Source organism: Poromitra crassiceps (assembly GCF_964638095.1).
Source record: "Poromitra crassiceps genome assembly, chromosome: 3".
Lineage (NCBI taxonomy): Eukaryota > Metazoa > Chordata > Actinopteri > Beryciformes > Melamphaidae > Poromitra > Poromitra crassiceps.
The window spans coordinates 1,844,663-1,860,973 of NC_139625.1; the positions used below are offsets into that span (position 1 = coordinate 1,844,663).

Consider the following 16,311-nt stretch of genomic DNA (forward strand, 5'->3'; position numbering starts at 1 on the left):
CCTCCATGAGACTGTTACTCACTCCTCTCACATCTACAGTATCCTCCATGAGACTGTTACTCACTCCTCTCTCACACATCTACAGTATCCTCCATGAGACTGTTACTCACTCCTCTCTCTCACATCTACAGTATCCTCCATGAGACTGTTACTCACTCCTCTCTCACACATCTACAGTATCCTCCATGAGACTGTTACTCACTCCTCTCTCTCACATCTACAGTATCCTCCATGAGACTGTTACTCACTCCTCTCTCACACATCTACAGTATCCTCCATGAGACTGTTACTCACTCCTCTCACACATCTACAGTATCCTCCATGAGACTGTTACTCACTCCTCTCTCACATCTACAGTATCCTCCATGAGACTGTTACTCACTCCTCTCTCACATCTACAGTATCCTCCATGAGACTGTTACTCACTCCTCTCTCACATATACAGTATCCTCCATGAGACTGTTACTCACTCCTCTCTCACATCTACAGTATCCTCCATGAGACTGTTACTCACTCCTCTCTCACATCTACAGTATCCTCCATGAGACTGTTACTCACTCCTCTCTCACACATCTACAGTATCCTCCATGAGACTGTTACTCACTCCTCTCTCACATCTACAGTATCCTCCATGAGACTGTTACTCACTCCTCTCTCACATCTACAGTATCCTCCATGAGACTGTTACTCACTCCTCTCTCACATCTACAGTATCCTCCATGAGACTGTTACTCACTCCTCTCTCACATCTACAGTATCCTCCATGAGACTGTTACTCACTCCTCTCTCACATCTACAGTATCCTCCATGAGACTGTTACTCACTCCTCTCACACATCTACAGTATCCTCCATGAGACTGTTACTCACTCCTCTCTCACACATCTACAGTATCCTCCATGAGACTGTTACTCACTCCTCTCTCACATCTACAGTATCCTCCATGAGACTGTTACTCACTCCTCTCTCACACATCTACAGTATCCTCCATGAGACTGTTACTCACTCCTCTCTCACACATATACAGTATCCTCCATGAGACTGTTACTCACTCCTCTCTCACATCTACAGTATCCTCCATGAGACTGTTACTCACTCCTCTCACACATCTACAGTATCCTCCATGAGACTGTTACTCACTCCTCTCTCTCACATCTACAGTATCCTCCATGAGACTGTTACTCACTCCTCTCTCTCACATCTACAGTATCCTCCATGAGACTGTTACTCACTCCTCTCTCACATCTACAGTATCCTCCATGAGACTGTTACTCACTCCTCTCACACATCTACAGTATCCTCCATGAGACTGTTACTCACTCCTCTCTCTCACATCTACAGTATCCTCCATGAGACTGTTACTCACTCCTCTCTCACACATCTACAGTATCCTCCATGAGACTGTTACTCACTCCTCTCTCACATCTACAGTATCCTCCATGAGACTGTTACTCACTCCTCTCTCTCACATCTACAGTATCCTCCATGAGACTGTTACTCACTCCTCTCTCTCACATCTACAGTATCCTCCATGAGACTGTTACTCACTCCTCTCTCACATCTACAGTATCCTCCATGAGACTGTTACTCACTCCTCTCTCACATCTACAGTATCCTCCATGAGACTGTTACTCACTCCTCTCTCTCACATCTACAGTATCCTCCATGAGACTGTTACTCACTCCTCTCTCTCACATCTACAGTATCCTCCATGAGACTGTTACTCACTCCTCTCACACATCTACAGTATCCTCCATGAGACTGTTACTCACTCCTCTCTCACACATCTACAGTATCCTCCATGAGACTGTTACTCACTCCTCTCTCTCACATCTACAGTATCCTCCATGAGACTGTTACTCACTCCTCTCACACATCTACAGTATCCTCCATGAGACTGTTACTCACTCCTCTCTCTCACATCTACAGTATCCTCCATGAGACTGTTACTCACTCCTCTCTCACATCTACAGTATCCTCCATGAGACTGTTACTCACTCCTCTCTCTCACATCTACAGTATCCTCCATGAGACTGTTACTCACTCCTCTCTCACATCTACAGTATCCTCCATGAGACTGTTACTCACTCCTCTCTCACACATCTACAGTATCCTCCATGAGACTGTTACTCACTCCTCTCACATCTACAGTATCCTCCATGAGACTGTTACTCACTCCTCTCTCTCACATCTACAGTATCCTCCATGAGACTGTTACTCACTCCTCTCTCTCACACATCTACAGTATCCTCCATGAGACTGTTACTCACTCCTCTCTCACACATCTACAGTATCCTCCATGAGACTGTTACTCACTCCTCTCACACATCTACAGTATCCTCCATGAGACTGTTACTCACTCCTCTCACATCTACAGTATCCTCCATGAGACTGTTACTCACTCCTCTCACACATCTACAGTATCCTCCATGAGACTGTTACTCACTCCTCTCTCTCACATCTACAGTATCCTCCATGAGACTGTTACTCACTCCTCTCTCTCACATCTACAGTATCCTCCATGAGACTGTTACTCACTCCTCTCACATCTACAGTATCCTCCATGAGACTGTTACTCACTCCTCTCACACATCTACAGTATCCTCCATGAGACTGTTACTCACTCCTCTCTCTCTCACATCTACAGTATCCTCCATGAGACTGTTACTCACTCCTCTCACACATCTACAGTATCCTCCATGAGACTGTTACTCACTCCTCTCACACATCTACAGTATCCTCCATGAGACTGTTACTCACTCCTCTCACACATCTACAGTATCCTCCATGAGACTGTTACTCACTCCTCTCTCACATCTACAGTATCCTCCATGAGACTGTTACTCACTCCTCTCACACATCTACAGTATCCTCCATGAGACTGTTACTCACTCCTCTCTCTCACATCTACAGTATCCTCCATGAGACTGTTACTCACTCCTCTCACACATCTACAGTATCCTCCATGAGACTGTTACTCACTCCTCTCTCACATCTACAGTATCCTCCATGAGACTGTTACTCACTCCTCTCTCTCACATCTACAGTATCCTCCATGAGACTGTTACTCACTCCTCTCACACATCTACAGTATCCTCCATGAGACTGTTACTCACTCCTCTCACATCTACAGTATCCTCCATGAGACTGTTACTCACTCCTCTCTCTCACATCTACAGTATCCTCCATGAGACTGTTACTCACTCTCTCACACATCTACAGTATCCTCCATGAGACTGTTACTCACTCCTCTCTCACATCTACAGTATCCTCCATGAGACTGTTACTCACTCCTCTCTCTCACATCTACAGTATCCTCCATGAGACTGTTACTCACTCCTCTCACACATCTACAGTATCCTCCATGAGACTGTTACTCACTCCTCTCACACATCTACAGTATCCTCCATGAGACTGTTACTCACTCCTCTCACATCTACAGTATCCTCCATGAGACTGTTACTCACTCCTCTCACACATCTACAGTATCCTCCATGAGACTGTTACTCACTCCTCTCTCACATCTACAGTATCCTCCATGAGACTGTTACTCACTCCTCTCACATCTACAGTATCCTCCATGAGACTGTTACTCACTCCTCTCACACATCTACAGTATCCTCCATGAGACTGTTACTCACTCCTCTCTCTCACATCTACAGTATCCTCCATGAGACTGTTACTCACTCCTCTCTCTCACATCTACAGTATCCTCCATGAGACTGTTACTCACTCCTCTCACATCTACAGTATCCTCCATGAGACTGTTACTCACTCCTCTCTCTCACATCTACAGTATCCTCCATGAGACTGTTACTCACTCCTCTCTCACATCTACAGTATCCTCCATGAGACTGTTACTCACTCCTCTCTCTCACATCTACAGTATCCTCCATGAGACTGTTACTCACTCCTCTCACATCTACAGTATCCTCCATGAGACTGTTACTCACTCCTCTCTCACACATCTACAGTATCCTCCATGAGACTGTTACTCACTCCTCTCACATCTACAGTATCCTCCATGAGACTGTTACTCACTCCTCTCACACATCTACAGTATCCTCCATGAGACTGTTACTCACTCCTCTCTCACATCTACAGTATCCTCCATGAGACTGTTACTCACTCCTCTCACACATCTACAGTATCCTCCATGAGACTGTTACTCACTCCTCTCACACATCTACAGTATCCTCCATGAGACTGTTACTCACTCCTCTCTCTCACATCTACAGTATCCTCCATGAGACTGTTACTCACTCCTCTCACACATCTACAGTATCCTCCATGAGACTGTTACTCACTCCTCTCACACATCTACAGTATCCTCCATGAGACTGTTACTCACTCCTCTCACACATCTACAGTATCCTCCATGAGACTGTTACTCACTCCTCTCTCTCACATCTACAGTATCCTCCATGAGACTGTTACTCACTCCTCTCTCACACATCTACAGTATCCTCCATGAGACTGTTACTCACTCCTCTCTCTCACATCTACAGTATCCTCCATGAGACTGTTACTCACTCCTCTCTCTCACATCTACAGTATCCTCCATGAGACTGTTACTCACTCCTCTCTCTCACACATCTACAGTATCCTCCATGAGACTGTTACTCACTCCTCTCTCTCACATCTACAGTATCCTCCATGAGACTGTTACTCACTCCTCTCACACATCTACAGTATCCTCCATGAGACTGTTACTCACTCCTCTCACACATCTACAGTATCCTCCATGAGACTGTTACTCACTCCTCTCTCTCACATCTACAGTATCCTCCATGAGACTGTTACTCACTCCTCTCACATCTACAGTATCCTCCATGAGACTGTTACTCACTCCTCTCACACATCTACAGTATCCTCCATGAGACTGTTACTCACTCCTCTCACACATCTACAGTATCCTCCATGAGACTGTTACTCACTCCTCTCACATCTACAGTATCCTCCATGAGACTGTTACTCACTCCTCTCACACATCTACAGTATCCTCCATGAGACTGTTACTCACTCCTCTCTCTCACATCTACAGTATCCTCCATGAGACTGTTACTCACTCCTCTCACATCTACAGTATCCTCCATGAGACTGTTACTCACTCCTCTCTCTCACATCTACAGTATCCTCCATGAGACTGTTACTCACTCCTCTCTCACATCTACAGTATCCTCCATGAGACTGTTACTCACTCCTCTCTCTCTCACATCTACAGTATCCTCCATGAGACTGTTACTCACTCCTCTCTCTCTCACATCTACAGTATCCTCCATGAGACTGTTACTCACTCCTCTCTCTCACATCTACAGTATCCTCCATGAGACTGTTACTCACTCCTCTCACACATCTACAGTATCCTCCATGAGACTGTTACTCACTCCTCTCTCTCACATCTACAGTATCCTCCATGAGACTGTTACTCACTCCTCTCACATCTACAGTATCCTCCATGAGACTGTTACTCACTCCTCTCACATCTACAGTATCCTCCATGAGACTGTTACTCACTCCTCTCACATCTACAGTATCCTCCATGAGACTGTTACTCACTCCTCTCACATCTACAGTATCCTCCATGAGACTGTTACTCACTCCTCTCTCTCACATCTACAGTATCCTCCATGAGACTGTTACTCACTCCTCTCTCTCACATCTACAGTATCCTCCATGAGACTGTTACTCACTCCTCTCTCTCTCACATCTACAGTATCCTCCATGAGACTGTTACTCACTCCTCTCACACATCTACAGTATCCTCCATGAGACTGTTACTCACTCCTCTCTCACATCTACAGTATCCTCCATGAGACTGTTACTCACTCCTCTCTCACACATCTACAGTATCCTCCATGAGACTGTTACTCACTCCTCTCTCACACATCTACAGTATCCTCCATGAGACTGTTACTCACTCCTCTCTCTCACATCTACAGTATCCTCCATGAGACTGTTACTCACTCCTCTCTCACACATCTACAGTATCCTCCATGAGACTGTTACTCACTCCTCTCACACATCTACAGTATCCTCCATGAGACTGTTACTCACTCCTCTCTCTCTCACATCTACAGTATCCTCCATGAGACTGTTACTCACTCCTCTCTCTCACATCTACAGTATCCTCCATGAGACTGTTACTCACTCCTCTCTCACATCTACAGTATCCTCCATGAGACTGTTACTCACTCCTCTCACACATCTACAGTATCCTCCATGAGACTGTTACTCACTCCTCTCACACATCTACAGTATCCTCCATGAGACTGTTACTCACTCCTCTCACACATCTACAGTATCCTCCATGAGACTGTTACTCACTCCTCTCTCACATCTACAGTATCCTCCATGAGACTGTTACTCACTCCTCTCACACATCTACAGTATCCTCCATGAGACTGTTACTCACTCCTCTCACACATCTACAGTATCCTCCATGAGACTGTTACTCACTCCTCTCACACATCTACAGTATCCTCCATGAGACTGTTACTCACTCCTCTCACACATCTACAGTATCCTCCATGAGACTGTTACTCACTCCTCAGGGCTCGACATTAACGGCTGCCCGGTTGCCCCGGGCAACCAAAAAAAACATGGGGCAACCATTTCTCGGTCTTTGGTTGCCCCAGGGGCAACCACGATTTAACATGCAACAAAATATGTACAGCAGCAAACAGCAAAATATACACCAAATAAATGTTTTAATACTTGTTGTGAGTGACATATATGTGACATTTTATTGCTGTTACAATCGAAACGATGTTACTAATTACCAGTCGGAACCTACGTGATGCATGCTGCACGTGCGGTATGTTTAACGAGTACTGACTGGGACAGGTGGGGCTGCTCGCACACAATCACAGCGGCTGCAAGACGCAAGAAGAACCTCGTCCGCCCGCAGCCCCGCACAGAAACAAAGGACGAGGAAATTGTCATTGAGGTGAAATACCCGTGCGTCTTTGAACGGGACGGAAAACGAATGCTATACTGCAAAGCATGTAGCCTACAACAAGCGCTTAGGTCTCATATGCTTCCCGCATCGGCGAGTGTCCACACGGAAAAGTGAGTTAAATCAGCAGACGCGCCCCTCCACAAGGCTGCTGTGCAGACGGTTTTCGCCTGGCTGTGCACACCCCGAATTGTGTAACTACGTGGACGCGGCTGGGCGGACAAAGTGGAGTTTTCAAGACTCCAGCTCACTTCCGCGAGCAGAAACCCACACACAGTGTATAAACGCTCCACACGTTTCCTCGTCAAGATTCAGTGTCTCTCATTTCCGTGCGACAGCCCAAACTTCAAGCATAATTCCAGCATAACGCTATACTGCAAAGCATGTAGCCTACAACAAGCCTACAACATACACCTCGATCAGGACATCCTTCAAAAACGTTTTACCACCGCGTATATGTGCTGAGAAATGATTTGCATCCCTGGCCTGTCAGCCTCTCATACGGGGTGAGAGAGAGAGGGATTGCAGGGCCGCTTCTGGGCCTTTTGGGGTCCTATGCAACATCAGAGTGGGGGCCCCAAACCACTGTCATCATAGTATCCCTGAATGAACATGAGGAGGGCAGGCCCGGCGTTAGGGGCGGGCCTGACCGGGCCGGACCTGACCGGGCCGGGCCTGACCGGGCCGGGCCCCCCCATTTAACAAACTGGCCCCCCCATTCAATTTTTTTTTTTTTTTTTTTTTTTTGCTAAAAACGTTTTTCCGTTTTTCTGTTTTAAAGTTTAACATGGAATCTGGCTGTCATTAGGCATTGATTAACTCAATGCTATTGCTAACTGTGACTTTGAACATCCATTTGCAATGATTCTGGCTGGATATTAACTATTGTAAATTTGTCACAATGAATGCAATTTGTGCACAATGTGTAAATACACTTAATATTGATTGTTTAGGCCTAATTATTTGTAAAGTCACAACACATTAGAGATGTGTGTAGTTCTTCACAGATTTAGCCTCTTCATTTTGCTCTCAAATGCACCAGGTTGACGAATTTTACTTTAAAATGTACAAAATCTTCTTCCGGGGGAGAATCCCCCCGGATGCCCCTTGGGTAGCTTGGCCCCCCCAAGCTAGGGGCAGGCCCCCTCTGTAACTTGGGTCTGGAGCCGGGCCTGGAGGAGGGTAGGCTACTTAATTATCAATAACGCTTTTAATTAATAAATTAAGCACAATATGAACAATAACTGTTGAAAAATATATGAAAATGAAAGTTCACAAATATTAGTTAAATCATTTTAGTGCAAATGCATTATAAAAACAAAAAATAAGATTTGTTTAGAAAACGAAATGACACAAATTTATTATTATTATTATTATCATTATTACTACTACTACACCCGGTGCGCACACTGAATAGGCCTATTATACTATACTATAGATTATTATACTTACTTTTCTGTCACATCGTCATTATTAAGCCGGCTTATGACTGCATAGTATCTTAATTACTCAAAATATAAAGCGACTAAAATTGGGCAACCATATTTTTATTCGGGCAACCAAAAGCTCTTGCCAGGTTGCCCCTCCGGCAACCACTTTTAAAAGTTAACGTCGAGCCCTGCTCCTCTCTCACACATCTACAGTATCCTCCATGAGACTGTTACTCACTCCTCTCACACATCTACAGTATCCTCCATGAGACTGTTACTCACTCCTCTCACACATCTACAGTATCCTCCATGAGACTGTTACTCACTCCTCTCACACATCTACAGTATCCTCCATGAGACTGTTACTCACTCCTCTCTCTCACATCTACAGTATCCTCCATGAGACTGTTACTCACTCCTCTCACATCTACAGTATCCTCCATGAGACTGTTACTCACTCCTCTCTCTCTCACATCTACAGTATCCTCCATGAGACTGTTACTCACTCCTCTCTCTCACATCTACAGTATCCTCCATGAGACTGTTACTCACTCCTCTCACATCTACAGTATCCTCCATGAGACTGTTACTCACTCCTCTCACACATCTACAGTATCCTCCATGAGACTGTTACTCACTCCTCTCACATCTACAGTATCCTCCATGAGACTGTTACTCACTCCTCTCACATCTACAGTATCCTCCATGAGACTGTTACTCACTCCTCTCTCTCTCACATCTACAGTATCCTCCATGAGACTGTTACTCACTCCTCTCTCTCACATCTACAGTATCCTCCATGAGACTGTTACTCACTCCTCTCACATCTACAGTATCCTCCATGAGACTGTTACTCACTCCTCTCACACATCTACAGTATCCTCCATGAGACTGTTACTCACTCCTCTCACATCTACAGTATCCTCCATGAGACTGTTACTCACTCCTCTCACACATCTACAGTATCCTCCATGAGACTGTTACTCACTCCTCTCTCTCTCACATCTACAGTATCCTCCATGAGACTGTTACTCACTCCTCTCTCACACATCTACAGTATCCTCCATGAGACTGTTACTCACTCCTCTCACACATCTACAGTATCCTCCATGAGACTGTTACTCACTCCTCTCTCTCACATCTACAGTATCCTCCATGAGACTGTTACTCACTCCTCTCTCACACATCTACAGTATCCTCCATGAGACTGTTACTCACTCCTCTCTCTCACATCTACAGTATCCTCCATGAGACTGTTACTCCCTCCTCTCTCTCACATCTACAGTATCCTCCATGAGACTGTTACTCACTCCTCTCTCTCACACATCTACAGTATCCTCCATGAGACTGTTACTCACTCCTCTCTCTCACATCTACAGTATCCTCCATGAGACTGTTACTCACTCCTCTCACACATCTACAGTATCCTCCATGAGACTGTTACTCACTCCTCTCACACATCTACAGTATCCTCCATGAGACTGTTACTCACTCCTCTCTCACATCTACAGTATCCTCCATGAGACTGTTACTCACTCCTCTCTCACACATCTACAGTATCCTCCATGAGACTGTTACTCACTCCTCTCTCTCACATCTACAGTATCCTCCATGAGACTGTTACTCACTCCTCTCTCACACATCTACAGTATCCTCCATGAGACTGTTACTCACTCCTCTCACACATCTACAGTATCCTCCATGAGACTGTTACTCACTCCTCTCTCACACATCTACAGTATCCTCCATGAGACTGTTACTCACTCCTCTCTCACACATCTACAGTATCCTCCATGAGACTGTTACTCACTCCTCTCACACATCTACAGTATCCTCCATGAGACTGTTACTCACTCCTCTCTCTCACATCTACAGTATCCTCCATGAGACTGTTACTCACTCCTCTCTCTCACATCTACAGTATCCTCCATGAGACTGTTACTCACTCCTCTCACACATCTACAGTATCCTCCATGAGACTGTTACTCACTCCTCTCTCTCACATCTACAGTATCCTCCATGAGACTGTTACTCACTCCTCTCTCACACATCTACAGTATCCTCCATGAGACTGTTACTCACTCCTCTCTCTCACATCTACAGTATCCTCCATGAGACTGTTACTCACTCCTCTCTCTCACATCTACAGTATCCTCCATGAGACTGTTACTCACTCCTCTCTCTCACACATCTACAGTATCCTCCATGAGACTGTTACTCACTCCTCTCTCTCACATCTACAGTATCCTCCATGAGACTGTTACTCACTCCTCTCACACATCTACAGTATCCTCCATGAGACTGTTACTCACTCCTCTCACACATCTACAGTATCCTCCATGAGACTGTTACTCACTCCTCTCTCTCACATCTACAGTATCCTCCATGAGACTGTTACTCACTCCTCTCTCTCACATCTACAGTATCCTCCATGAGACTGTTACTCACTCCTCTCACATCTACAGTATCCTCCATGAGACTGTTACTCACTCCTCTCACACATCTACAGTATCCTCCATGAGACTGTTACTCACTCCTCTCTCACATCTACAGTATCCTCCATGAGACTGTTACTCACTCCTCTCTCACATCTACAGTATCCTCCATGAGACTGTTACTCACTCCTCTCTCACACATCTACAGTATCCTCCATGAGACTGTTACTCACTCCTCTCACATCTACAGTATCCTCCATGAGACTGTTACTCACTCCTCTCTCTCACATCTACAGTATCCTCCATGAGACTGTTACTCACTCCTCTCTCTCACATCTACAGTATCCTCCATGAGACTGTTACTCACTCCTCTCTCTCACATCTACAGTATCCTCCATGAGACTGTTACTCACTCCTCTCTCACACATCTACAGTATCCTCCATGAGACTGTTACTCACTCCTCTCTCACACATCTACAGTATCCTCCATGAGACTGTTACTCACTCCTCTCTCTCACATCTACAGTATCCTCCATGAGACTGTTACTCACTCCTCTCTCTCACATCTACAGTATCCTCCATGAGACTGTTACTCACTCCTCTCACACATCTACAGTATCCTCCATGAGACTGTTACTCACTCCTCTCTCTCACATCTACAGTATCCTCCATGAGACTGTTACTCACTCCTCTCACATCTACAGTATCCTCCATGAGACTGTTACTCACTCCTCTCACACATCTACAGTATCCTCCATGAGACTGTTACTCACTCCTCTCACACATCTACAGTATCCTCCATGAGACTGTTACTCACTCCTCTCTCTCACATCTACAGTATCCTCCATGAGACTGTTACTCACTCCTCTCTCACATCTACAGTATCCTCCATGAGACTGTTACTCACTCCTCTCTCTCACACATCTACAGTATCCTCCATGAGACTGTTACTCACTCCTCTCTCTCACACATCTACAGTATCCTCCATGAGACTGTTACTCACTCCTCTCACACATCTACAGTATCCTCCATGAGACTGTTACTCACTCCTCTCACACATCTACAGTATCCTCCATGAGACTGTTACTCACTCCTCTCTCACATCTACAGTATCCTCCATGAGACTGTTACTCACTCCTCTCACACATCTACAGTATCCTCCATGAGACTGTTACTCACTCCTCTCACACATCTACAGTATCCTCCATGAGACTGTTACTCACTCCTCTCTCTCACATCTACAGTATCCTCCATGAGACTGTTACTCACTCCTCTCTCACATCTACAGTATCCTCCATGAGACTGTTACTCACTCCTCTCTCTCACACATCTACAGTATCCTCCATGAGACTGTTACTCACTCCTCTCTCTCACACATCTACAGTATCCTCCATGAGACTGTTACTCACTCCTCTCACACATCTACAGTATCCTCCATGAGACTGTTACTCACTCCTCTCACACATCTACAGTATCCTCCATGAGACTGTTACTCACTCCTCTCTCTCACATCTACAGTATCCTCCATGAGACTGTTACTCACTCCTCTCACATCTACAGTATCCTCCATGAGACTGTTACTCACTCCTCTCACACATCTACAGTATCCTCCATGAGACTGTTACTCACTCCTCTCTCACATCTACAGTATCCTCCATGAGACTGTTACTCACTCCTCTCACACATCTACAGTATCCTCCATGAGACTGTTACTCACTCCTCTCTCTCACACATCTACAGTATCCTCCATGAGACTGTTACTCACTCCTCTCACACATCTACAGTATCCTCCATGAGACTGTTACTCACTCCTCTCACACATCTACAGTATCCTCCATGAGACTGTTACTCACTCCTCTCACACATCTACAGTATCCTCCATGAGACTGTTACTCACTCCTCTCTCACACATCTACAGTATCCTCCATGAGACTGTTACTCACTCCTCTCTCTCACATCTACAGTATCCTCCATGAGACTGTTACTCACTCCTCTCACACATCTACAGTATCCTCCATGAGACTGTTACTCACTCCTCTCTCTCACATCTACAGTATCCTCCATGAGACTGTTACTCACTCCTCTCTCACATCTACAGTATCCTCCATGAGACTGTTACTCACTCCTCTCTCTCACATCTACAGTATCCTCCATGAGACTGTTACTCACTCCTCTCTCACATCTACAGTATCCTCCATGAGACTGTTACTCACTCCTCTCTCACACATCTACAGTATCCTCCATGAGACTGTTACTCACTCCTCTCACATCTACAGTATCCTCCATGAGACTGTTACTCACTCCTCTCTCTCACATCTACAGTATCCTCCATGAGACTGTTACTCACTCCTCTCTCTCTCACATCTACAGTATCCTCCATGAGACTGTTACTCACTCCTCTCACATCTACAGTATCCTCCATGAGACTGTTACTCACTCCTCTCTCTCACATCTACAGTATCCTCCATGAGACTGTTACTCACTCCTCTCACATCTACAGTATCCTCCATGAGACTGTTACTCACTCTTGGGACTGGTTGGTATCCTGGCTGCGGCGCTGCCTTTTCCTTTTGGGGTGCGGAACTCGGGCAGGTAGAGGGGGTCCTCTAGATCCAGCTTGCGTTTAGCCTGCAGAGGGACAGCGTGGAACACATGTTAAGAGAGAAAACAGCAAACATTTAGCAACATTTACTACTATCAGAAACACTTGTGTTTCTGATAGTAGTAATAGCGCACCGCTCACCTTCTTCATCATCTTCCTATATCAAATTGAATAAGTGGGCTCTGTCTGCACTCATTGTGGGATTTGTGATGATTTTGGTCAGTAATGATGTCACTGATGATGTCACAATGTCTATGACACCGTCAGTGATGTCACTCGAGCAACTGTGATGTCATTATGTCTATGACTGACATCATCATCCTGATGCGAAGTTGAGCAAGTGTGTGCTGCCTGCACATGCCAATAGAGCAGGCGAGGCCACGCAGCAGCCGAGCTGTGGGCGAGGCTGCGCAGCGGGCAAGCCTAGAGCCCGACCGATACCGGATTTGAGGCCGATGCCGATATTGGGGAGTAAAAAAATTCCGATATCGATATATCGACCGATATTCTTTTATTAAATATACACATTATATTACACAATGTTTTTACAATGATCCCTCAAATATCAAACACTCGACAAAGGTATGACTTTACATGACTTGAGATGTGTAATGTAGGCGGGATATTTTACAGCTTATCAATCAACTTTATTGTCCAAAATGACATCAATGCAATGACACAGTCAACTGAACTGGGGATTTAACAATTATAAATAACTAGAAATACAAAAACACAAATAGAACAAATATCAAATATAACTTGAGTTAAGAAAAAAGATCAAATATACACATGTTGTCTATGACTTAAAAAATACAAAATAAAAGAATATCGGCATATCGGCGAACATATCGGCCGATACCGATATATCGGTTATCGGCCAATATCGGTGGACCGATATATCGGTCGGGCTCTACTAGGAATCAAGATTTCTAGTGACCTAAAACTGTTCTATCACCATAAGAATAAGAGCAGCACAGACATCTAGCCCAGTGCTGACTGTTTGTTTTATAAGAGCAGCACAGACATCTAGCCCAGTGCTGACTGTTTGTTTTATAAGAGCAGCACAGACATCTAGCCCAGTGCTGACTGTTTGTTTTATAAGAGCAGCACAGACATCTAGCCCAGTGCTGACTGTATGTTTTATAAGAGCAGCACAGACATCTAGCCCAGTGCTGACTGTTTGTTTTATAAGAGCAGCACAGACATCTAGTCCAGTGCTGACTGTTTGTTTTATAAGAGCAGCACAGACATCTAGCCCAGTGCTGACTGTTTGTTTTATAAGAGCAGCACAGACATCTAGCCCAGTGCTGACTGTTTGTTTTATAAGAGCAGCACAGACATCTAGCCCAGTGCTGACTGTTTGTTTTATAAGAGCAGCACAGACATCTAGCCCAGTGCTGACTGTTTGTTTTATAAGAGCAGCACAGACATCTAGCCCAGTGCTGACTGTTTGTTTTATAAGAGCAGCACAGACATCTAGCCCAGTGCTGCTGACTGTTTGTTTTATAAGAGCAGCACAGACATCTAGCCCAGTGCTGACTGTTTGTTTTATAAGAGCAGCACAGACATCTAGCCCAGTGCTGACTGTTTGTTTTATAAGAGCAGCACAGACATCTAGCCCAGTGCTGACTGTTTGTTTTATAAGAGCAGCACAGACATCTAGCCCAGTGCTGACTGTTTGTTTTATAAGAGCAGCACAGACATCTAGCCCAGTGCTGACTGTTTGTTTTATAAGAGCAGCACAGACATCTAGCCCAGTGCTGCTGACTGTTTGTTTTATAAGAGCAGCACAGACATCTAGCCCAGTGCTGACTGTTTGTTTTATAAGAGCAGCACAGACATCTAGTCCAGTGCTGACTGTTTGTTTTATAAGAGCAGCACAGACATCTAGCCCAGTGCTGACTGTTTGTTTTATAAGAGCAGCACAGACATCTAGCCCAGTGCTGACTGTTTGTTTTATAAGAGCAGCACAGACATCTAGCCCAGTGCTGACTGTTTGTTTTATAAGAGCAGCACAGACATCTAGCCCAGTGCTGACTGTTTGTTTTATAAGAGCAGCACAGACATCTAGCCCAGTGCTGACTGTTTGTTTTATAAGAGCAGCACAGACATCTAGCCCAGTGCTGCTGACTGTTTGTTTTATAAGAGCAGCACAGACATCTAGCCCAGTGCTGACTGTTTGTTTTATAAGAGCAGCACAGACATCTAGCCCAGTGCTGACTGTATGTTTTATAAGAGCAGCACAGACATCTAGCCCAGTGCTGACTGTTTGTTTTATAAGAGCAGCACAGACATCTAGCCCAGTGCTGCTGACTGTTTGTTTTATAAGAGCAGCACAGACATCTAGCCCAGTGCTGCTGACTGTTTGTTTTATAAGAGCAGCACAGACATCTAGCCCAGTGCTGACTGTTTGTTTTATAAGAGCAGCACAGACATCTAGCCCAGTGCTGACTGTTTGTTTTATAAGAGCAGCACAGACATCTAGCCCAGTGCTGACTGTTTGTTTTATAAGAGCAGCACAGACATCTAGCCCAGTGCTGCTGACTGTTTGTTTTATAAGAGCAGCACAGACATCTAGCCCAGTGCTGACTGTTTGTTTTATAAGAGCAGCACAGACATCTAGCCCAGTGCTGACTGTTTGTTTTATAAGAGCAGCACAGACATCTAGCCCAGTGCTGACTGTTTGTTTTATAAGAGCAGCACAGACATCTAGTCCAGTGCTGACTGTTTGTTTTATAAGAGCAGCACAGACATCTAGCCCAGTGCTGACTGTTTGTTTTATAAGAGCAGCACAGACATCTAGTCCAGTGCTGACTGTTTGTTTTATAAGAGCAGCACAGACATCTAGCCCAGTGCTGACTGTTTGTTTTATAAGAGCAGCACAGACA

General features: G+C 45.0%; 1 protein-coding gene across 1 annotated transcript in view; it reads right to left on the reverse strand.

Annotated features, from left to right (window-relative positions):
- e2f2 (E2F transcription factor 2) overlaps positions 1 to 16,311 on the reverse strand; it is a gene marked incomplete at both ends in the record, with an annotated part of 64,433 nt that overhangs the window by 14,984 nt on the left and 33,138 nt on the right. The window contains one exon of the mRNA XM_083633813.1: positions 13,347 to 13,449. Within this exon, the coding sequence (XP_083489939.1) occupies positions 13,347 to 13,449 (103 nt within the window). The remainder of the gene's footprint in view (positions 1 to 13,346; positions 13,450 to 16,311) is intronic.